General features: G+C 58.1%; 1 protein-coding gene across 17 annotated transcripts in view; it reads right to left on the reverse strand.

The window, feature by feature from the left end:
• Nucleotides 1–1,988: 1,988 nt before the first annotated feature.
• The window catches only part of ST3GAL1 (ST3 beta-galactoside alpha-2,3-sialyltransferase 1), a 97,333-nt gene continuing 77,819 nt past the window's right edge, over nt 1,989–21,502 (reverse strand). For 12 of the 17 annotated variants that reach the window (XM_072774581.1, XM_072774578.1, XM_072774584.1 and 9 more), the window contains 6 exons: nt 20,253–21,174; nt 12,546–12,742; nt 11,451–11,630; nt 10,014–10,059; nt 8,470–8,589; nt 7,833–8,392 (listed from right to left, as the gene is read on the reverse strand). In XM_072774581.1, the coding sequence (XP_072630682.1) occupies nt 8,045–8,392; nt 8,470–8,589; nt 10,014–10,059; nt 11,451–11,630; nt 12,546–12,742; nt 20,253–20,564 (1,203 nt within the window). In that variant the 5' untranslated portion in view covers nt 20,565–21,174 and the 3' untranslated portion in view covers nt 7,833–8,044. Of the gene's footprint in view, nt 6,426–7,832; nt 8,393–8,469; nt 8,590–10,013; nt 10,060–11,450; nt 11,631–12,545; nt 12,743–20,252; nt 21,175–21,502 lie in introns of those variants that run through there. The other 5 variants (XM_072774588.1, XM_072774592.1, XM_072774591.1 and 2 more) reach the window with 1 other exon arrangement.

The following is a 21,502-nucleotide window of genomic DNA, read 5'->3' on the forward strand; positions in this document are numbered from 1 at the left end:
TCCTACAGATGGATATTGTGACGTAGGGGTGTCAGGACCTGCGCCCCGGAGGTGCCTCTACTTGGTAGGTTTTGAGTCAGTGAACAAAGTAGAAGCAGAGGGACACCTGGGTGGCTCAGTGGTTGAGCATTTGCCTTCGGCTCAGGGTGTGATTCCCAGGGTCCTGGGATCGAGTCCCACATTGGGTTTCCTGCAGGGAGCCTGCTTCTCTCTCTGCCTGTGTCTCTGCCTCTCTCTTTGTGTCTCTCATGAATAAATTAAAAAAAAAAAAAAAAAAAAGTAGAGGCAGAGAGGCAGGTCCTTCCCCAGCAGCACAGAGGGACCCTTGACTCAGTCTAGGTTTCCACCAGCGTACAGGGGTCCCCGGGCCTCATACAACCTCTTCTCTTGGGAGGGGATGTGATCTAACATACGGAAGGTTTCTTTAGTGACAGAAGAAGAAGGTTAAAGAAGGTTTTCTTTAGGGGGGATGCATAGCATGGAGGGGGCTCCAGCTCTTGCCTCTGTGTCTGGGCAGGTGCCAGGGGGGTCCTCAAGAAATGTCCTTAGGTCCTCAGGGCTCTCTGTGGAGGGTTTTGACTAATTCCATTCCCTTCCCTGGCCTCCTTCCCGCCTGGAAAGCGGGTGGGGAATGAGCTCCCCGCTGGCTGAGCAATACGGATGGGTCCTGCCTGCATGTGTCACCACCTGGTGGCTGCTTTCCCACATTGCAGCTGGAACCTGAGCTCTCCCAGGAAGGAACTTGTTAGAAGCTGGGTCTCTAAATGGGGAAGGGGGGGGGCCGTGTTAACAATACTCCCCGCCCCAGAGAGCACAGCAGCCCTGATGGGGTGAGGATAACAGAGTGATGGGGGAATAAGGAAGGGGAATGCTAAGAGTTGGAGAAGCCACTTGGAAAGCAATCAAGGGTGATCAGAGCCCCCAGCAGTGGCTGCAGGAGCCTGGGAAGAGGTGCAAGAAGGAAGGGGAGGGGGCAAATCAGCCTGGGTGCCCAGGGAGGGGGGCTCACAGTCTGGCTGGCATGTCCTTCTCCACGCACGACCTTGATTTCATAACAGGAAGCATCTATCGGAGGCTTCAGGGGCACGTGTTTCTTAGCCTTCGGTGTGTAACTCATTGAATCCTCAAGCAGGTTTCTAAGGTAGGTACCCCGGCACCCCGGCTTTACCCACAAGGAGCTCAGGCACAGAGAGGTTAAGGACCTTGTTCGAACTCACACAGCTAATAAGAAGGCCCTGGAGTCAGGCCGCCTGCGTTCCTCTCTGTGCCCTTCTGCTCCGACGCTGCCTTCAGAGGGTCTCCGCAAACTTCCCAAATGAACCTGGGAGACGTCCTTGTGGGGGGCTACAGAGTGACAGACAGGGAGCCCTCGGTCTGCTTGCTTTGAAGCCCACCTCTAATCCCATCTGGCTTTGCCCACGTGGAAACCCAGCAACCGCTCACCAGCCCCACAGGGCTGCTTGGAGAACTCAGGATCATGCCCAGGGAGGCCTCGTGCCAACTGTGACGTGCCACGCAGATTGGGAGCTACTACGGCTGACGCCAGTTTTGCATTACAGAACCCCAATCCTGGATTTCTGGATCTGTTCTCAACAAGACTTGGGCCGACTCTGGATCAAACTTGGATGCATCCGCAGATGTACCCATTCATCGGGAAAAGAATGAACCCTCATTAGGCCTGCATGGGGCCCTGGCCAAGGCTGTTTCACTCAGCAGGTGCTTGGAGCAGCTGGCACAGAGGTCACACCCCCTCTGACGGCCAGTACGGTCATGTCCATTCGACAGAGGGGGCAGCTGAGATTCAGAGAGGCTAGGTGACTCATCACTGTCACACAGCAGCGAGAGGCACAGTGGCATTTGAGAGGCTCATGCTCTGAACCCCTGGGCACTTGGTCGGGGACGACCCTAGACCAAGGAGCCGCTGGGCCTCTTGCAGGACGGAGAACAACCCCTGACCGGACGACGCAGAAACAGGACGACCATCCCCGAACGATAAAATAGCTTTGTTTTAATTCACTTTGATTTGGATCATTGGAAATATTCAACAATAAATAAAACAGAGCAGAGGCCGAGGAAGGCAGGCTCTTGCAAAGGTCATTCAAAAAAGCATCCAGGTTAGCGCTTGGCTACAAAACACACACAGGAGCGAGGCCAGAGGGAGAGGGAAGCAAAATTTTAAAACACCAACAATGAACCCAACATGATTGCAAAGAACAAAAAAGTGCTCGAGAAACTTTGGCTTGGACGCGAAGCCTGTGAGGGGCCGGCCCCGTGGGGCAGCCGCGTTCGTCCTGGGGGCGGCCCCTCCAGACCCGGGCCCCGGGGTGAAGCGGGCGTTGGGCGCAGGGCTGTCCGCAGGTGGCCACCAAGGCCAGGCCGTCCTTGAGGGAAGTGCAGCAATGGGGTCAAGGGCAAGGGCAGGGCAGATGTCTGCTGGGCGGAGAGGAAAAGTAGGGGCCAAGAGGATGCGAATGCTGAGGCTGGGACGCGGGGACTGTCGCTTCACCTGTCTCTGCTCTTCCTCCCTGGTCCCCTGCTCTTCCCTGCATGGAGGCATCACGGGGCACCCCACAGGCTGGGGCGCTGGTGTCTTCAGGACAGGCCGGAGCAAGGCAGCGGACTCGGTCTCAAACTGGTCAGCCCAGACCACAGGGGACGATGACCAGCCAGTGGCCTGTGGGAACGTTTGCTTCCAACCAGATGCCCGTGGTGGACACGATGACGACCCCGAGCTCTCCGGAGGGGCATGGGCGGTGGCCGGTTCCCAATGGCACGAGGCCGGCTTTGGCCAGACGGCGGCCACTCAGGGCTTGCGCCTCCCTGGAGAAAGCTGTTTTGGTCCTACCCACGCAAGGGACGGTGAGTTCTTTTCTGTTTCCGATTTTGCTTTGTGTCCAGGCTGCCTTGAAGAGGACCATTACTGCAAACATCACAGTCCTAAATATTCCCCGTTGACTCCACTCTACTCTGGACCTGGAGAGGGTCCGTCCTTCTGGCCTCAGCACTTGTAAGAATCACACCCGGACACCCCCCCCCCCACCTTCTCGTCTGGCTTCCCCGTTTTAAGTCCCATTTTCTTGAATCTGGCTTCTCCCACTAAGCACAGGCCCCTAAAAGCATCTCTTTAAGAACTTTCTTTTTTGCCTGATGGCTCTGGGAGCCAGACGCTACAAACCCACCCTAACAAGGGGGTGAGGACAGGGGCGGAGGGGGGCACGTGGAACCAGGCCTTGCATTTGCGGCAGGTGACTCCAGCTCCTGGCTCCCCAGGGCCGGGGAGGGTGCTAAAATCTCTCTCTCCCTCCTCGGCCCTGGTCTTCCTGGCTTCGGGCTCATCACTGAGAGAGGCAGGGATGCCTCTGCTCCCTGCCCAGGGGTCCAGGACTGGCCTCCAAGGGAGCTCTGTGCTTGAGGAGCAAGCAGGGCCCTAGGCTGGGAGCCCAACACTGGGGTGGGCATTCGGGAGCATCCTCCGAGTGGGGGGGCGGGTGGTTCTCGTTATCCTGCCCACAGCCACGAGCTCTGGGGGAAATACTCTGGTCGGATTCTCAGCCACCCTTACCCCAGGTACAGATGCCAGGGGGCTGAAGCCCGTCGGTGCATTCGGGTCAGACCCCTTTGCTAAGCCAACGAACACAAAGACAAGTTTGCTGGGGCTGAGGGAAGAGCAAGGGTGTCTCCCTCACTGGAGGGATGGGGGGAAAAGGCAGACACCGGAGCTTGTGGGGGCCACCACGTGCAGCCTGAGGAGCCCACCTGTGCCTGGTCACAGTCCTTGGGGAGGCTGGATGGAAGCCGGCTGGGAAAGCCCACCTCGAGGTGTGTTCAACATGCAGCGATCGTGCTCTATCTTTGCTCAAAGGGTCTGACTTGCGTTGTCCAGCACCACGGGTTCACTTTGCAAGCCACTTCCCTTCTCCAGGCCTCGCTTTTCTCAAGTGTTACATGGGAAGGCAGGTGGGAAGTCCTCTCAACAGCCTGGACGGCCCAGTGGGGTGGGGAGGGAGAGAGACCCCCCCCCCCCTTACTCTGGGGACCTGTCCTGACTCAGCACAGCCCCAACGCAGGCTGAGCGCTCTGGACCCATCAGCTCTGACTGGACTCGGCTCTTCCAGGACTCGGGGAGGAGCTCGGAGGCCGCTCCGCACCCACTTCTCTCAGCGGATTCATCAGCCAACCCACAGATGCCTGCTATATAGTCTTTGGGATTTATGATCAGCTTGCTGACCTCGTAGTGATTTATGAGCCTTTAGGGGTCAAGAGAGTCTAAGTGTTGGAGGATTTTAAAGCTCGAACGGGTTTTTGTTTGCTTGCTGTCGTTTCGTGTTTTTGTAAACCATTGTCTGGGTTCTGAACCTCTGACAATTGAATGAACGCTACGGCACCGCTCCCCAGGAATATATGCTCATACACACAGGCTTGGGGTAAAACACGGGCGTGGTGTGCTCTCTCTGGGGACACTTGTGAACCCCCTGAAACCACCTGTGGCCCCCTGAGCTCCCCAAATGCCTCCCTCTCCGTTTGCAGAGGCAGAGACTGAAGCCAGGAGAGCAGAACTTGCTGGAGTGCTGCTGCAAGGAGCACAGGAGATGGGCCCCCGTGACAGCCGGGACACTGTCACACCTCCTCGAAGTAGCAGTGGCCTGTTAGGAAATGCTCTCAATAGGAAACGTGGATTTTCTGATTCAGTGTCAGCAACCGGAGCCAACCATCGCTGCCCTGCCTGTGTGACTCTACTCCCCACCTGGCCCCAAGGCCGTCTCACTGGGTTTTGCAGATTCTTAGCCTGAGAATGATCCCAACCCACAATGATGGAGAAGGGAGGCAGAGCTGAGGGGAAGGAGGTACAGAGCACTCGGAGAACCTACCAACCTGAAACCCTGGCATTTGCCCACCGACGAGCCCCCAAGCCCTAGATATGCATCCCCCTCCCAAGTCTGAGGACTCCTGCAAACCTTGACTTAAGCCCCCCATGCCCCGGCTGCCAGGTGAAGCGAGAGCAAGCTTAATTAAAACATCAGGACCAGCCACGGAGCCACAAAGTGCACGCAATGTCAGCTGAATTAAAAAAAAATCAATAAATAATCATGAGGAGGAATCAGAGCAGCCCAGAAGTGAGAGGATGAGGTATGTCTTCTCCCGCTCCGAGGGTCATGTTCCTGGGATGGCCCCACAAACCCCAGGACACTGTGCAGGTGGCCCGGAGGGACTTGGCCTGGAGGGTGGGCTCCTGGGGCAAAGTGCTGGCTGGTGGAGGTTCTGTGTGTGGCCTTGGAAGGTCACGGGCCCCAAATCCATCAGTCTGTGAACCTAAGAATGACGTGCCGCGGCTGACGCACCTCTGGACGCCGTGGAGCATCATCCTAGCTTCATTCCAGCTCCGGCACCGCCTCAGGAAACTAGTAAAGATGTTACCCAGCTCCAGAGCAAGGGGGTGGCATTGCTGGGGGCGGGGAGAGGGGGGAGCTCCCCACTCCCGAGTTAAGGCTTTTGCCTTATTTCAGCCAATGCGCACAGCTCTCCCCCAGACACAAAGGCACGTGGAAGTAGTCAGATCTGCTCTCAGCCATCATTTATGGCCACAAAGATCGATCACTCAAGGGAGCCTCAGCTTGCGAAGAAGACACCTGCTGGAGTCTGAAACACTTGGCCAAGCGTCTGTGAGGACCCTCGGCGCAGGGCGCCTCTCCTGGCCGCCACGGAGGAGCTTCGGGAAGACCGCAGAGGCGGTGAGGGAGGGGCCGGGCATCGTGCAGAGGAAGGTGCCTTCTCACCCCCAGCGTCCACGTGGCCCGATGTGGCTCTGTCCCGAGGTCGTCCTCACCCAGCAAGCATCAGAGTCAGAGAGTCAGCCCGGGACCCCTCTGCCCAGGGCCAGTGTCCTTCACTTTAGAACACAGAGTCTTCGATATCTCTCCCTCTGCCCCCCAAAGCCGAAATGACTTGAGCGTTTGGAGACCGGACCTCCTCCCGCGTCTCCCCACCTGCCCCCTGCTCCAGGACAGCAGTGGCGGTGCAGGGAGGTGGAGGGGGGGTGTCCCCATCCAAGACCAGTTCTGACACTCGCTCTGCAGACCCAGCGGGGCTCTGGGGCCTTGCTGAGTCGATGCTGCCAAATGTCGGGGTGCGAGGGGGCACGAGGGGCACCTGAACACGCCCCCGAGGCTGGCCCTCAAAGCCCCCAGCACAGATCGGCTCCAGCAGAGGCTGGGGCTGGCCAAAGAGGCGGGCTCCGGTGCTCCTCGGCAGCGTCATCTCCCCTTAAATATCCGGATCTTATTGATGGACGCCAAGGTGGCCGTCACGTTGGACTCAAAGTCTCCGTCGTGCACCCCGGTCTTGCGGAAAGCCCCCGCCGATGGATTGTTCTCCCAGTAGTGATGCCAGTTCCCCTTACTGTCTGCCCCGAAGCCGTACAAGTCCACCTGTGTGTGTGTGGGGGGGGCAAAGCAAAGGTCAGAACCAGACAGCAGGGCTACAGGAAGAAGCTCGAAGGACGGGCGCCCACAGGGAACCCCCAACTCCGTCAACACCACCTCCGAAGAGCCGCATGAAGCCTTCTCCCCATGAACCCTTCCAGCTCCTTGCTGGGTCTCCCAGGGGCTGAGAGGAGCAAAAGCACGAGAGGTCAAAGTCAAGTCTCCGGCCCAGGGGTGGCCCACAGGGTGCTGGGCAGGAGGGCCCCTTCCCCAGGGCCTGCGGGGAGAGCGGGGTTGAGGGCAGGGCCACCTGCTGCTGGAGCCTGCGAGTGCCAAGCCCACTGCTCTGAGCCTCACGTCCCCCAGCTGGAAACTGGGGCCAAGAGGGAATGAGCACATGGAGGCAGGTGGTAGGTGCTGTTCTTTTCCTTCCCTTAGGCTAATGTCCAAGTGGTCCGGGGGCCTCCAGGGACCAGGACCCTTGCCCACATGTGACAAGCATTTACTGAGCATTTCCTTGATGCCGGGCACTGCGCTACATACGTCAGACTTCAGGGAGGCCTTCGTCAGGGCCCCCTGGGTGGGCGCTGGGGAAATCAGGGACGCGGGAGCCTCAGGGTCTCAGACCTGGAGCTTGTGACTGGCCAAGGGCACCAGTGAGGGACAGGAGCTAACCTCAGGCCTCCCATAGCACGGAGGGCAGGGCCCAGAAGGAATCTAGGGATCTGCGGGCACAGGTGACATCTGAACTGGGTCTCGGGACAGGAGTGGAAGACGTCCGGGAGGGAATAATCGAGGGCCTTCCAGGGAGAGGAAGCGCTGTCTGGGCAGATCTGGGGATGGGGCCCCACCCAGGGCCAGGGACAGGAATGCCAGCAGGGCCACAGCAGGAGGGAAGAGGAGGGAGTAGCACTTCTGAGGGAGCCAGCTGGAGAGAAGGAGGAGATGCAGCTTCTGGGAGAGACACCCAGGGTCTTGATGGCACAGCGGGGCTGGGGTGGGGGTGGGGGTGACGAAACCACCCCTGCCCCCTCCCTGCCTGGGATTCCACCCAGGAGCCAGGTGGGGCAGGGGCGGGGATGGCTGCATGGGACCAGAAGGCACGTCTGATCGCGCTGCCGGACGCAGGGTCCAGGAGGAAGTGGGGGGTGGGTGCTGTGGTCCCTCCCGCTCCTCTGGCCAGGGCTGCAGCAAGTACCCCACAGCGTCGATGGAGATGCGGGCAGGGCCTGGTGGACGGTCAGGACAGTCCACGAAGGAAAACACAAAGCACGCTTGGCAATCACGGGTTCTCCACCTCGGGGAAGAGCGGAACCCCTGGGTGCCTGGTCCCCACTTTCGGACATTCTGGTGAACATGGGCCTGGGCACGGTCTGGGTGCTGGGATTTAGCTCCAGGGACGATTCATTCTCTTTCTTTCTTTCTTTTTTTTCTTTCTTTCTTTCTTTCTTTCTTTCTTTCTTTCTTTCTTTCTTTCTTTCTTTCTTTCTTTCTTTCTTCTTTTCTCTTTGATTTTATTTACTTATTCATGACACACACAGAGAGAGAGGCAGAGACACAGGCAGAGGGAGAAGCAAGCTCCATGCAGGGAGCCTGCTGCAAGACTCAATCCCAGGACCCCAGGATCACGCCCTGAGCCAAAGGCAGACGCTCAACCACTGAGCCACCCAGGTGTCCTCCAGGGACAATTCTAATAAGAGGCCGAGATTCAAACCACAGGTCTCCCTATTACGATCGGCTCCGTTACTCTGCCCTCCACGTCTGAGCTTCCACCCACAGGCTCTGCCTCTGCCTCGGGAGCCCGCACAGAGGGAGCCAGGACCCTTGCTCCTGAGAACGTGCTCCTCCGAGAACAGCGCTACTCCCTGAAACCCACTGTGACAGCAGCGCTGCAAGCTCCAGCGGGGAGAGAAGGAATCAGAGCTTCTGGAAGAAGAACTACATTGGAACCTGCGGCGAGAAAGGAGGAGAGCCTGAAGGCAGGTGCTCTCAGTGACGCTCCTGGAAAGGTGGGAGGGGGAGCCCTCGTTCCCCAGGGGGTGGGGCGTACCTCGTCGCAGATGTGCAGCGAGAAGATGACGGAGAGGATGCCGGTGGACGGGTACCGCCCGTGGCCCTGCAGCCAGCTGTCGAAGACGTACTTGATGAAGGCCGGGTGGTAGATGAGGATCTGCGAGGGGAGGACAGAGGCCTTCGTGAGCCACTGCACAGGACGCCAAGCACCCGTCAGGTGCCCCCCGCTGCTGGGGCCTCGGGGGACAGAGCCGTGAACGGAACCGGGAGCCCTGCACTCGTGGGCCTTACGTCTAGTGGGAAGGACGGGCAGTAGCCTGACCCCGGGGCCAAAGGGTGCTAAGACCCAACTACAGAAATGTGGAGAGAAATTAAGCAGAGGAGACAAGAAAGCACTGGAGGGGAGGAGGCTCCCTGAGAAGGAGACTTCCGAGGAACATCCAAAATCAGGCCAGCGAGGTTCCGGGAAACAGCATGAGGTGGGGACGGGATCGCTCCGGTCACACTGCAGGAAACACATGCACCGAGACACTTGTCCTGCCGGCGATGGGCCTGAACAGTCTCCACGCCCTGACATGGCCCCATGTGCTCGCCTTCCCTCTGCTCGTGTGACAGATGAGGAAACGGAGCTCAGAGAGGCTAAGCCGTGGGCCCGGCGTCACACAGCTAGGCTGGCCATGTCGGGAGGTGTCTGCTATCAGACCTGCCCTTGCCTCCACCTTCACAGCTGCCATGAGGACAGCGAAGGGGACTTCTCAGGCAAGAGAGGGTGAGCATGCACGTCTAGGAAGCCTGACGCCAGCCCCCAGGAAGAGACTGGAGCTGAGGACCACGCGGGTGTTTGGTGAACGGTTCATTGCTCAACCCAGCCTCAAGCGACTGCCGTCTGGGAGGCTCCCCCTTCCACCCACTCAGCCCTACAGGGATTCCCATGTGGCTTCTCCCCCAGGCGGTGCACTCCAGTGTGAACAGCAGGTGCTGGGGGCACAGGGAGCGCTCCAGTTCCAGCCACACCATGAACTGCCTGTGGGGTCCTGAGCACGTTACTTGACCTCTCTGACCCTCATCTCGACATCTAAAAAAGCACAGTGTGTGCAACGGACACGTGTGGTGGACACGTCGTGACTTTCATCCTCCGGCCCCTTGCCCAGGTCTTGGCCTACCCCCTTCTGGGGAGGAGGAGCCAGGGAGGCAGGAGGTGAGGTCTGGCTTTGAAAAGCTCACCCCTGTGCAGCTCTGATTCTAAATGCAGCCACATCAGCACCCCTGGAGGGCCAGTTAAAGCCCAGGTCACTGGGCCGTCCCCTCCTTGTAGAGTTTCTGATGCAGTTGGTTTGGGGTAGGTCTGAGTATGTGCATTTGCAACAGTATATCCCGGTGACACCGCTGGTCGGGGGCCCCCACTTGGGAGAGGCTTTGTCAGGGTTTGTCTGTCGAGCCGGGAAGCTGCGTGGAGGCCTCCGCCCGCCCAGGGGCCCAAGGGCTCTCTGCAGCCAGGTGCTGGCAGAGGGGAGAGGTGGTGCTCTCTGTCACCAAACTGAGCCTGAGCTCACAGGACGAGGGACCTCAGCCTCAACTTACCTTATCCTTTTTCACTTTGATCTTTGCAGGAACAGGAACATAGGTGCTGCAGGCAGAGAAAGAGCAGGTGGTTAATGTGGGAGGGGGTGGAGGGGGCTGAGGGGGCCAGGCCGCAGCGCTTGGGGCTGACCCTGGAGAGGGAGGCAGAGACGCCACTTCCCGCCCCGGCCTGTCCTCCTGCAGCAGTGGCCCATTAAGGACACCAGAGGGCGCTCGTGGCTCACTCAAGAATTTTCTATATATATAAAAAATATGTATATATACATAAAATGTATATACAATATACATATGTATATTGTACATATATGTATATATAATATATATGCTTTTTTTATTGAAGTTCGACTTGCCAACACATAGTATAACACCCAGTGCTCATCCCAAGAATTTTTTTTTTAAATGCCATATTTTCCCCCAGAAAGGTGAAGACCAGGGGACTGGCTCCAAGCAAGCCTGAAGGAGCCTGATGGAGCACAGCTCAAAGGATGAAGGATGAGCCTCACAAAGGCCCCCTCCCATCTGCAACGTTACGTGTGCCCCAAGGTGCAGATGTAAACGCCTCACGTGGGATCTACTGGGGCAATTCATGCTCCTGACCTCATGGGACGGGGTGGGAGGAGAGGGCAGCTGAGCTCAGGCTTGGCCCGCTCCTCCCCTGCCTGAGCCTGCGTCCCTCACTGCCCTCCTGAGGGGGTGGCCCCAGACTCCTGCACCCCAGGCCATCGGGCTTGGCCGGGCCCCGGACCAGGAGGCTGCTGGCCATCTGGACAGGGAAGCTGCTTCTTTTCAGGAAGAGTAAGGGACCTAGGGCTCAGACCGAGGCCCAGCCTGGCTCTCAAGCTTGGGCAGCATGGTTGGGCAGGCCTCCATGGGGGGTCCTCCCCGGGAGGAGGGAGGCGAGAGGCACAAACCGCGGAGGAATGCAAGGAGACGGCAAGTGCCCAGTACCCAGTGGGGTGCCTGGAACAGAAGAACCGCTCAGGTGAGCCCCCCACTCTCGGGACAGCTCACGACGACTCAGGCTGCAGCTGCCAGCGGGCGCTGGGCCTCCCTGCCTGCTCCCAGTGCTCTCTGGGGCTATTTTTAGAGCTCCCAAGGTGGGGGGCTGTCAGCCTCGGGATGCATGGCAGAAACAAAGCAGATCTGTCATGTGCAGAGTCCTTTCTGGGGGGGGAGGTCCCTCCTCCCGAGGAGTTTCCAGTAAGCCCTAGAGCCTATTCTGGAGTCGTGAGGAGGGGGGAAGGTCAAAGCTTGCAGGGTGTTAGCAGCAGAGGAAGGGACCAGGAGTCGCTGCAGGCTGGGTGGCAGCCTGCAGACTGCGGGGCTGGTGCATTCCAGAAGGAAGTCCAGCGGGGGAGGCATCCTGGTGCGGGCACCACATGGTGGGGGCACGGAGGACCAGTGAGGGCGTGGGGGCTCTCCACCCCGGGGACTCACTGAGAGATGGTGCCTGTGGTGGTGGCACTGACCACCCACTCCAGGTCGGTGGTCTTGAAGGGCACCAGGACCATGCTGACATTCTCCGCCAGCTCCCTGAAGCTCTCGGGGTACACCAGGTGGTGGGTGGTCTTGCTCCCCACATCCATCTCGAAGCCCGCCGTGGGGGCCTTGTTCATCCTGGGAGGGAAGGGACAGCGGGACACGCATCGCATCACGTCGCAAGGGGGCGGCTTCGATGGAGACGATCAGGACACAGCTCAAATGCTCTTGCTGCTTTCCATCTCTTACGCGCTCTGGAGCGAGCCTGACCGTGGCCACTCCTGCTGACCTACTGTGCGCAAGGCCCCGTCCTGGCCAAGAGGCGCGCCTCATTACATCCGAATGATGACTGCGCCCGGGAGGTATTCTCTGGTCCTATTCTATGATGGGAGAAATCTGAACGCCAAGAATTAGTCCCAGGACACGGAGCTGGCAAGTGTGCAGCCTTGAACTCAGGTCTGTCTGACCTGGGACCCGATGCTTTCCCTCCCCCACGGATGTTCCTGCCGCACGCCGGGCACACGGAGGCTCCGAGAAGCCGGGTGAGAGCAGTCTAAGGACATAAACGCAGAGATCGCAGAGACAGGAGACTATTCTAGAAGGTGCCTGGGGAGCAGCGGCCTCACTGCCGAGTGAACAACGTGGAGATTATAAGAAACCCAGAATACATCTCTTCCCAGGGAAACTATTCTCCTTGGTGACAGGTAAATGCATTTACATTAAAAGCACATAGTTTTATTACAGCCTAGGTTGCAAAATGGGGCTGAATTTTAAAGATCAGACAAGGGTCTGCAACTGCCTCTTGCCCTCCCTCCAGGCCTCTCTGTGCAAAGCTCCCGACCTGCTGGCTTCCTCCCGTTTATGGTCTCCCATCGGGGTCCAGAGAGGCACTGCTGGTCTACCTCCTTCCTATAATGCACAGATGGGGAAACTGAGGCCCACAGGGAGCCCCCAAGGTCCGAAGGGGAGTCTAGGCCTGCTAGGACTGGGTCTTGCCCTCCTGGCCCTGAGCCCAGGCGCCTCCCGCGGCTCCGAGGGGCTCCAGGCGCTCACCTGAGCACGAAGTCGTGGCTGTCGATCTGAGGCCCGTACCAGGACTCTCGGAGGTTGCCAGAGTTGCCCACGACTGCGCAGCGCCGGCAGCCCACCGACCTCTTCTCCAGCAGGGGGTCCACGTTCCCGGGCACCACCTGGAACAGCTCCCTGATGGTATCGTTCAAGTTGTTGGGTTGCTTCTCCCGCTGGAGCCTCTGCGGGCGGAGGGTGGAAGGAGAAAGGTCAGCCGGGCTGTGCTGCCTCTGGCCGGGGCCCCTGAGCCCCCTCCCTGGGCCCCCTTCTCCGGTACCTTCCCTTCTGCAAGGCGCCGGAGGCCCCAGGAGGCTCAGCCAGCCACCTCCCCGCTGGTCCAGAAGCCCAGGGCCCACTCCAGGAGACGGGAGAGAGCTCCCTCACTCATTCTGCAAAGGCTTATTGAGCACCTACTATGTGCTAGCTCCTCCATCAGCCGGAGGCAATGACATCGGGTGATAGGAGAAGGGTCAGGTGACCTCTGAGCCCACCTCCCTGCTTCTGCTCCCTCCATCCTCCTGCCCCTGCCACTCCTCCCAGGGGACCACTGGGCTCCAGCAAGACCAAAAAACCAGCCCTTTGCTGGATGCACAAGGCCTCCGATGTCTGCCTGGCAAACTGTTTTCATCCTTGAAGACCTAGCTCCAGACTTCCCACCTCCTCACTCACGGTAAAACCTGGAGACATTTCCTAAGCAGTTATCACCTCTGACCCCGTCGCCGTGCCGCAACATCTATACCACACCACATCTGAACTGTGGACGAGGAGGATGCTCTGGGGCCCGGGCTGGCTGAACCACAGGTCCCAAATCCCAAACCAGGATTTGAACCCAGGCTTTTAAAAACCCACCTCAAAGTCTCTCCCACAATACTGCCCCCATCTCAGACCCTTGGAACCTTGAACTTTCAGAAAGCCCAGTCCATGGGGTTGTAGGGGCCGGGGTGGGGGGTCAGGGGTGGGGAGGGTGGCTGTGGGGTGAGTCTCACTAGCCTCTCCCAGCCCCCTGGCCCAGGGCTGAGTGGCTGAGAAAAGAAAGGAGAGCCTAGGGCCTGCTTTGACCACCGTCCAGGAGATTCGTGATGGGGTCTATGGGGAGATCCAGAGGCAGGCAGCACCCCCGGCCCCGAGATGGAAGGAATCAGGTCTCCGAGGGAGAGGCCCACCAGGAGTTCCAGGTGGCTCCTCTAGTTAAAACCTCCAGCATCTCCTCCGTACATGTCATGAGAGAGCCACAGGCGACAAGAGCTGGACCTCTCACTACCACCCCCAGGAGGCTTATCATAAATTAGAGAGAGAGAGAGAGAGAGAAATAACGAGTGTTGGGGGAGGATGTAGAGATCCTGGAACCTCATGCATTGCTGGTGGGCACATCAGATGGTGTGGCCGCCGTGGAAAACACATACAAGTACATCCTCGGAAGGACGGAAAACAGAGTTCTCGTACGCCCGTGTTCACAGCAGCAGGGTCCGCCGCAGCCAAGAGGCGGAAGCGACCCAGTACCTGTCTACTGGCAGGTGAACAGATAAGACAAGTGCGGAACATCATTCCATCTTAAAAAAGGGAATTTCAGGGGCCCCTGTATTGGCTCCATTGGTAAAGCGTCTGCCTTCGGCTCAGGACACGACCCCCCGAGTCCTGGGATGGGGCCCTGTCGGGCTCCCTGCTCAGCAGGGAGTCTGCTTCTCCCTCTTCCTCTGCGCCTCCCCATCCCCACCCCCAAGCTCCTGATTTCTCTCTCTAATAAATAAATGAATAAAATCCTTAAAAAAAGGAGGGGGGGAATTCTGATCCATGCTACAGCATGGATGGGCCTTGGAAACATGTTTAGTGACAGCAGCCAGACACAGGAGGACAAATGTTGTAGGATTCCACTATATGGGGTCCCCTAGAGGAGTCGAATCCACAGAGGGTAGGCGGCTGCCAGGGCCCGAGGGAGGGCTAAGGGGAGGGAGTTAGGGTTTAACAGGGCAGGGTTTGGGGCACCCGATGCTGGCTCTAGAGGGTGGTGTTGGTTACACAACCCTGTGAATATCCTTCCTGCCACCGAATTGTACACTTAACAAATGGTCAAGATGGTAAATATTAGGTTATGTACATTTTAACACAATAAAACAGAACAATCCCCAGATTAAACACCTGCTTCCGATAAGATCTCCTGGGCCGGCTCCAAGCTCCTGGGTGGGCAGTCACCCAGGAACTCGTCTACTCAAAGAGCCTGACCCCGGAGCGCTGGGCTGAGCCCAAGATCCTGCGCTTCCAACGGGCTCCCCGGGGGCGATGCTGCTGCTGGTGTGGGTAGGGAGGGGGCCGCGGCCACGGTCCTGCCGGAACCCAGGACGGGGCCCTGTGCGCCCAGCACCGTGAGGACACGCTCAGGGCTGGGGTCCTCACCCCTGCGTCTTTACCTCATGGGAGTCTGGCACTGTCCCTGGGATTAAGGAGGGACACGGCATCCTCTGGCCAGTGCTCAGCAGTATTTACTGAGCACCTAGTACATCGCCGAGGCCCCGGGGTCTGAAGTCTTGAGGGGCGCCCAGGGGACGTGACTGGGGAGCACAAGCACAGCGGTGTCTTCGCCCGGCTATTACTGACTCACTCATCTTTAATGGCTCATTTCAGAAAAAAAAAAATCAGTTCATTTTACTAGGAAATCTCCCATCCTGACCACAAGTGGAAAGTGAGGATTACTTGGCAGAAGCAAAAAAAAAAAAAAAAAAAAGTAATCGCACGAAACAATGAGAACAAGACGACGTTGCTGGATTCCCGCTCGCGCTGTTGCTCGCCGGGCAAGCTGCCCACTCTTTGCTGGAAGGAAGACCGGCAGGTGCGGGAGGGGCGCGGAACGAAACGTCGGGTCGAATTAACGTCCTTGTGACTGCAAACACAGCAAGAGAATGGAGAGCGGACTCCCTTCCACGCCCTGGGACGCGAGCGTCTTCTCAACGCCTGGCCCTGGCCTCGCCGAGCATCGCGCTACCCGCGGCTTCGGCTCTGCGGTCTGCGGTCGTGCCTCGCCGGCAGGGGTGGACACGGGGCCCAGCGAGTCTGGGAAGGGCTGGGCCGCCGGGCGCGTTTGCATCCACACAGGAACTGGGGTGGGAAAGCCCAGCTGAGGTTCTGCAGCTCTGAATCCTCAACCCCCCACCTGGTCACTGCTGTGTCCGTGGCCCTGTGCCCGGGGAAGGGGCGCTCCCATTGCCCTGACTTTTGCAAGTGACGGTAAAAGCATCACCAGGCTGCTAACTCCCGCACACCAGAGGATGCTGAGAAGTTCAAAAACACCGTCCCCCTCCCTCCCCCTGTCACTCTTGCAGGGGAGTGTCCAAGTATCCCCCTTTGTATACAGTCGGCGCTCCATAAGTGCCTGCCAACTGGGGGCTGGGGGCTCCTTGAGGCTGTCCTGTGACTTAGGGCAGGGCGGGGAAGCAGGTGCGGGGTCTGCTCCACCGGGCTGGGGCCAGGGGGGTGCACATCGCGGGCACCCTCACTCGGGGCACAGACACCGAATGCTTCGCTCACGCTCACCGCCCCTGCACTTCGCCTGACGGCACGGGGGAGCCGGCGGGTGTGAACTGCGGCACAGACCACCCAGCCTGGAGGCACGACGTCCGGCCTCCTGACGCCCCTGGAAAGAGGTACCCTCTCCCGCCTCCTACCCTTCCTCTCTCCTTCGCCCAGGGAACCTTGCTCCTCCTTCCAAATCCAGCTTGCTCTGCGGCTCCCGTCTCCGGGGGCTTCGCAACTCCCAAGGCATCTCAGTCCCTTAGACTCCAGCTCCCCACAGCTCCCGCTCTGACCCGCACCCCCTCCCGGCCTCCCTTCTGGGGTCCAGGGGAAGGGAGGCCAGTGTGCTGGGTCCCAGGCCCGGCTCCTCACAGGTGGCTGAGTGGCCTGTCTTCCCTGGGCTGGGTGTCCCCTCGCACAGATGGCAGGAGCACCCAACTCTAGTCGTCTGGGGCAGAGTGAGTCCAGGGAGTCGGGGCCTCCCTCCCCTGTCACGAGGCACCAGCCACCTTCAGCTGGTTCTCCTCCAGCTGAGCCCCCGGCAGCCACCCCCACCCCCCAGCCTCTGAGCATCTGAAAGGCAAGGGCTCCACGTTTGGGGTCTGGGGTCCTGGGTCCAGATCTGTCGACGAGATGGTCCCGGCTGCGAGGGGGCCTGCACCCAGCGCTGTGATGCATCCTGGAGTGCACAGGGTGGTGTTGACCTCAAATACCCTGTGCTCCAACCAGAAAACAGGAATACTTGTCCAATACGGGGTCCTGATTCTTTCCTCAAGACACGTGGGCAGGGGGCGCCTGGGTGGCTCAGTCGGTGAAGCCTCTGCCTTCAGCTCGGGCCATGATCCCACACTCCCCAGGATCGAGCCCCACATCGGGCTCCCGTTCAGCAAGGAGTCTGCTTCTCCCTCTCCCTCTGCCCCTCCCCCTGCTCCTTCTCTCTCTCTCTTTCTCAAATAAATAAATAAAATCCAAAAAAAAAAAAAAAAGACCTGTGGCCTCTGTGTTGTCCAGGAACCTAAGAAGCCGCCGTACAGCCCTGCTCCTTTCTATTGATTTCTACTGGTGAGGGCTCTCTCCCCGCCACCACCCATCCCTTCCAAGTGGCCACGAAGGGCTGAGCTGCAGGGAAGAAGGGGTGCAGCTAAGGGCTGCAGGTGGGGACACGGGAGGGCAATTTGATAACATCCCAACAGTCGCTTAGAAAAATGTTCAGGGGCAGCCCGGGTGGCTCAGCAGTTTAGCACCACCTTCCGCCCAGGGCGTGATCCTGGAGACCAGGGATGGAGTCCCACGTCGGGCTCCCTGCATGGAGCCTGTGTCTCTGCCTCTGTGTGTGTGTGTGTGTGTGTGTGTGTGTGTGTGTGTGTGTGTCTCCCATGAATAAATAAATAAAATCTTTAAAAAAAAAAAAAAGAAAAGAAGAACGTTCAGCCTTGGATAAGCGCTGTTTGGGGGGCGGGGCGCGGGGGAAAGAAATTCATTCAGACTTGCCCATTCAGCCGGCAAATATAAATACAAGTGTTAAAAACTAACGCTTGCAAACAAACAAACAAACAAACAAACAAAAACTAACGCTTGCAGGGGTGCAGAGAAGCGGGTGGCTGGCGGGCAGCTGTGATGGCCTCAATCTGAGACTCAGCCAGATGAAGAGGTTCCTCAAAAGCAAGACCTAGAAAGTCAGGAGCAAAACCCAGGCACCGTGATGCACGGTGATGCCAAGTCCTAATTCCTGAGCCTAGAAGGCACAGAGCGTGTCCTATGAAGACGCAGGTATAGCAAGAAACGGAATTTTTTTTTTTTTTCTTAGACCTTTTTATCCATCCTGGGCCAAGCCAGCCTGAGAGGTTTAGGAACTGCCCTCCCCGAAGACCTTTGGGAAGGAAGCCGGTGAGTACTGTCCTGCTACCCATTCTAGAAGTTTCTCATCATCACTTCTAGGTACTGAGGGCGAGATCGGGTGTGCTGCTAAGAGCAAATCACTTTTCTTAACCGAGTTTTCGCTCCTCTATCCCAGTGGTTATGGAGGCAATTCCGCGACCCCTCGTCCCCCTGCCAGGGTCACCTGGCATTATCTGGAGACATTCTGGTTCTCACAGCTGGGGGGTGAGGAGAGGGTGCCGGCATTTGAGGGGTAGAGACCAGGGATGCTGCTAATACACATCCTACAACGTGCAGGACGGTCCCAGACACAGAAGATGACTCCGAGGGTCAAGAGCACGAGGTTGAAACCCTGCCCTAATCCTGGTCAAGCATGGGCCACTTCAGCAGACACTGGAATCTTCCAGGGGGTGAAGGCCTGGCCTGTTGTGGCCCGTCACCCCAGGAATCGCACGCTGAGGTGCTCAGCACGGCCCTAGTGAACCAAGACTCAGCCCGGGCATTCCGATTCACTTCTCCTGAGTCGCTGTAGACTCTTCTCAGCTGTTCCAAGAGACCGTAAGCTCCCAGAGCGCAAGAGATGCTTAGAGAATCGTGGACTGGGAAAGCCGGCCTCTTGCAGGAAGGCCTCCCTGGTTTTCTCAGCCTACGGGCAACTCTCTGTACTTCTTAACATGATATATGAAGAACTTCATGAGCCACGACAACGGCCTCATGGCTCGCACCCCGCTCCTCGCTCCCATTCGGAGGTTAGCCGGGACGCCCTACCTCTCCAGCAACCACGCAGGCCTTTCTCACGCCTCCAGGCCGATACACAAACTGGCCCCTCCACCTGGAGACCCCCCGTCTGCTCCCCACCTGGACCACCTCTCTGAGTCCCTTATGATGAGCTGCGCCACTATCTCCCCCGGGAAGCCCTCTCCGAGAGCCCCGGCCCCAGCCCCAGGGTTGGGTCCTGGGCCTCTGCACCTGCTGTGCCGCTTCCCAAGCAGCACCTATCACCCTGGCGTGTGGCTGGCTGTCTCCTCCCCTCTCACCGCCCCCTGCAACCCCTAAGAAAGGGAAGGAAGATTGCCTTTTCGGTCTCAGTCTATTGGTGTTTGGCATATAGTAGGTGCTCAATAAATCTGAGAGGCATAAATTATGTCCTACTCCCCTCCGCTCCCTTTTGGGGTTCAGCAACCAGAATAACCTCTCAAACCACTAGATCAGATCACAGGACTCCCTTCAGACTCACAGTGGCTTGCTGTCGCACACAGAACAGACCCAATGCCCCACCGTGGGTGCTGCCCACTGCCAGGTCCCCTGCTCCTCCAATACACCCCAGCAGGGGCCACCCCGGGCCTCCTAGGCTGGATGCCACCATGACCTGTAGCACATTCTCCGGATCCTCCCACGGCCGATGCCTCCTCTACCTCTGGGTTTTAGTTCAAGTCTTGTCTCCTCAGAGACCTTCCCTGATGGCCCCATGTTCAGAGGTCCCCAACCCCAGCTTCTCTCTATCACAAACCTCATCTGACCTTCCCCAAGGCATTTCCACCTGAGCCTGTCTTCTTGGTTTCTTAACTCTCTCTCTCAGCCAGTTCCATGAGGGTAAGGACCTTGTTTCTTTTTTGCATCTCAACATCTGCAGCGAGTGGAGCCAGTAGCCTCCACAAAGGTAGGTCCAAGCCCCAACTCCCGGAACCTGTGAATGGGACCTTGTGGGAAAGGCACTTTACAGAGATTGTTGAGTTAAGGATCTGAAGATGGGGGCACCTCGGTGACTCAGTAGTTGAGCATCTGTCGGCCTTTGGCTCAAGGAGTGATCTTGGGGTCCTGGGATCCCCCGCAGGGAGCCTGCTTCTCCCTCTGCCTGTGTCTCTGCCTCTCTCTCCTTCTGTGTCTCTCATGGATAAATAAATAAAATCTTTAAAAAAAATAAAAGGATCTCGAGATGAGATCACCTGGAATTTAGGGCGCCCTGAACGGAGTAACCGGTGGCCTTGCACAGAAAGGCAGAGAGAGACCAGAGATGCAGAGAGACCCAGAAGAGAGGGTCAGGTGGAGATGGAGGCAGGCAGATGCGTCTGTTGTTTCAAGGCACCCAGTTTGCGGCAGTCGGCTCCAGCAGACCCCACAAACGAATACGGAGCGCTCTGCACTGATTTACATGTAGCAGATCCTCGATAAATCATTGTTGAATGAATGAATGCACTCCAATATCCCAAATCTGGCTAAGCGCCCGGCAGGGCCCCAGGTGCACCCCTCCCCGCACTCGGCACGCCCGCCCCGCTGGGCCCCAGCCCCACACCCAGCCCCGGCTCTCACCAGCCACCAGCTGTAGGTGTCCTCCTCCAAGAGGGCGTTCTGGGCGGTCAGCAGCGGCTGCATGGACCGGTTGAACCTCTCATCGAACCAGGCCGAGACCCTCTGCTGCCCGATGCAGCGGGCACAGGTGCAAGGCCTGTGAGTGTATTTCATGAACTTCTTAAAGTTCTCTGAGAGCTCGACAACCATCTGCTTGGGAAACCAGGTGGTGGTCACCATGGTGTGGGAGTAATTCAGGAAGAAGGAGGTGAGGAAGATGAAGAGGACGAGGAGGGTGAGCACTTTGAGAGTCCTCTTTCTCATGGTCACCATCTCTGCTCTCTGGATGGGCGCCTCCCAGGGCTGGTGGGGCTGGAGGAAATCACACCTGGTAGACGGGGAATTTGGAACAAAATTCCCAGAGACGAGAGGCTCAGTCACAGGGTGAGGCAGGGACTCGCAGGGGGGCCTCCAGACCTGCTACGGCCGACCTCACTCCCGCCAGGTGATGGCCACACCGGTGCGCTGGACATCACCCTGTGGTGGTCGGAGGCTAAGTGGACCCCTCGGGGAGTGGGGCTGACGCTTCTTGCATATAATTGGTCTTTTCAGGAAACAAGCAGGCTGCTTTGTCAGCAGTCCTGAAACATCCGGCAATGTCTCTTGAAGCTTTAATCAAACTTAATAAAATGACTGCCTTTGCCATCCAAAGGGGTTGAGGGGTAATTAATCTTGGTGACAGGGCAAGGACTCTCGGGGGTGAGGGGAGGACCTCGGAGGAAGGTTCACAGTGCAGGATAGAGGGGAGCTGTCTTTGCCTCTCTTCCTCCGGAAAAGGGTGATGTGTGATGACGCTTAATTAGAAGCGGTCTTTCCCATGCTGTCACCAGGGATGTGCAGGTAAGCAGCCCGCCCGATGAAGGCACTGAGGGTTGTCTGTCATCTGTACAGAAAAGGAGGAAGAAAACAGGATGAAATTCTATTAGTTTGCTCTAAAACACCATTTCCCTCTCACCACCTCCTCCAGGATGAGCTCTGTCAGCTTGTTCTGGGGTCAGGCCAATGCGGTGGGTGGCAATGGACCATCTCTTTACCCTCTTGGGCCTTGGTGTGTGCGTGTCTATACTGGGATGTCTACGCCCATTCTGCAAGGTTGCTAAGGGACACAGGAGTCGCCCCACCATCTTTCCCCCAACCAGAACCAGGTACATTTAAGCATTCAAACGAAGTCTGTGGAATGAGTCAAGCGTGCACGTAGGGTGCAATGCACA

This window comes from Canis lupus, chromosome 14 (assembly GCF_048164855.1).
Source record: "Canis lupus baileyi chromosome 14, mCanLup2.hap1, whole genome shotgun sequence".
NCBI classification, from domain to species: domain Eukaryota; kingdom Metazoa; phylum Chordata; class Mammalia; order Carnivora; family Canidae; genus Canis; species Canis lupus.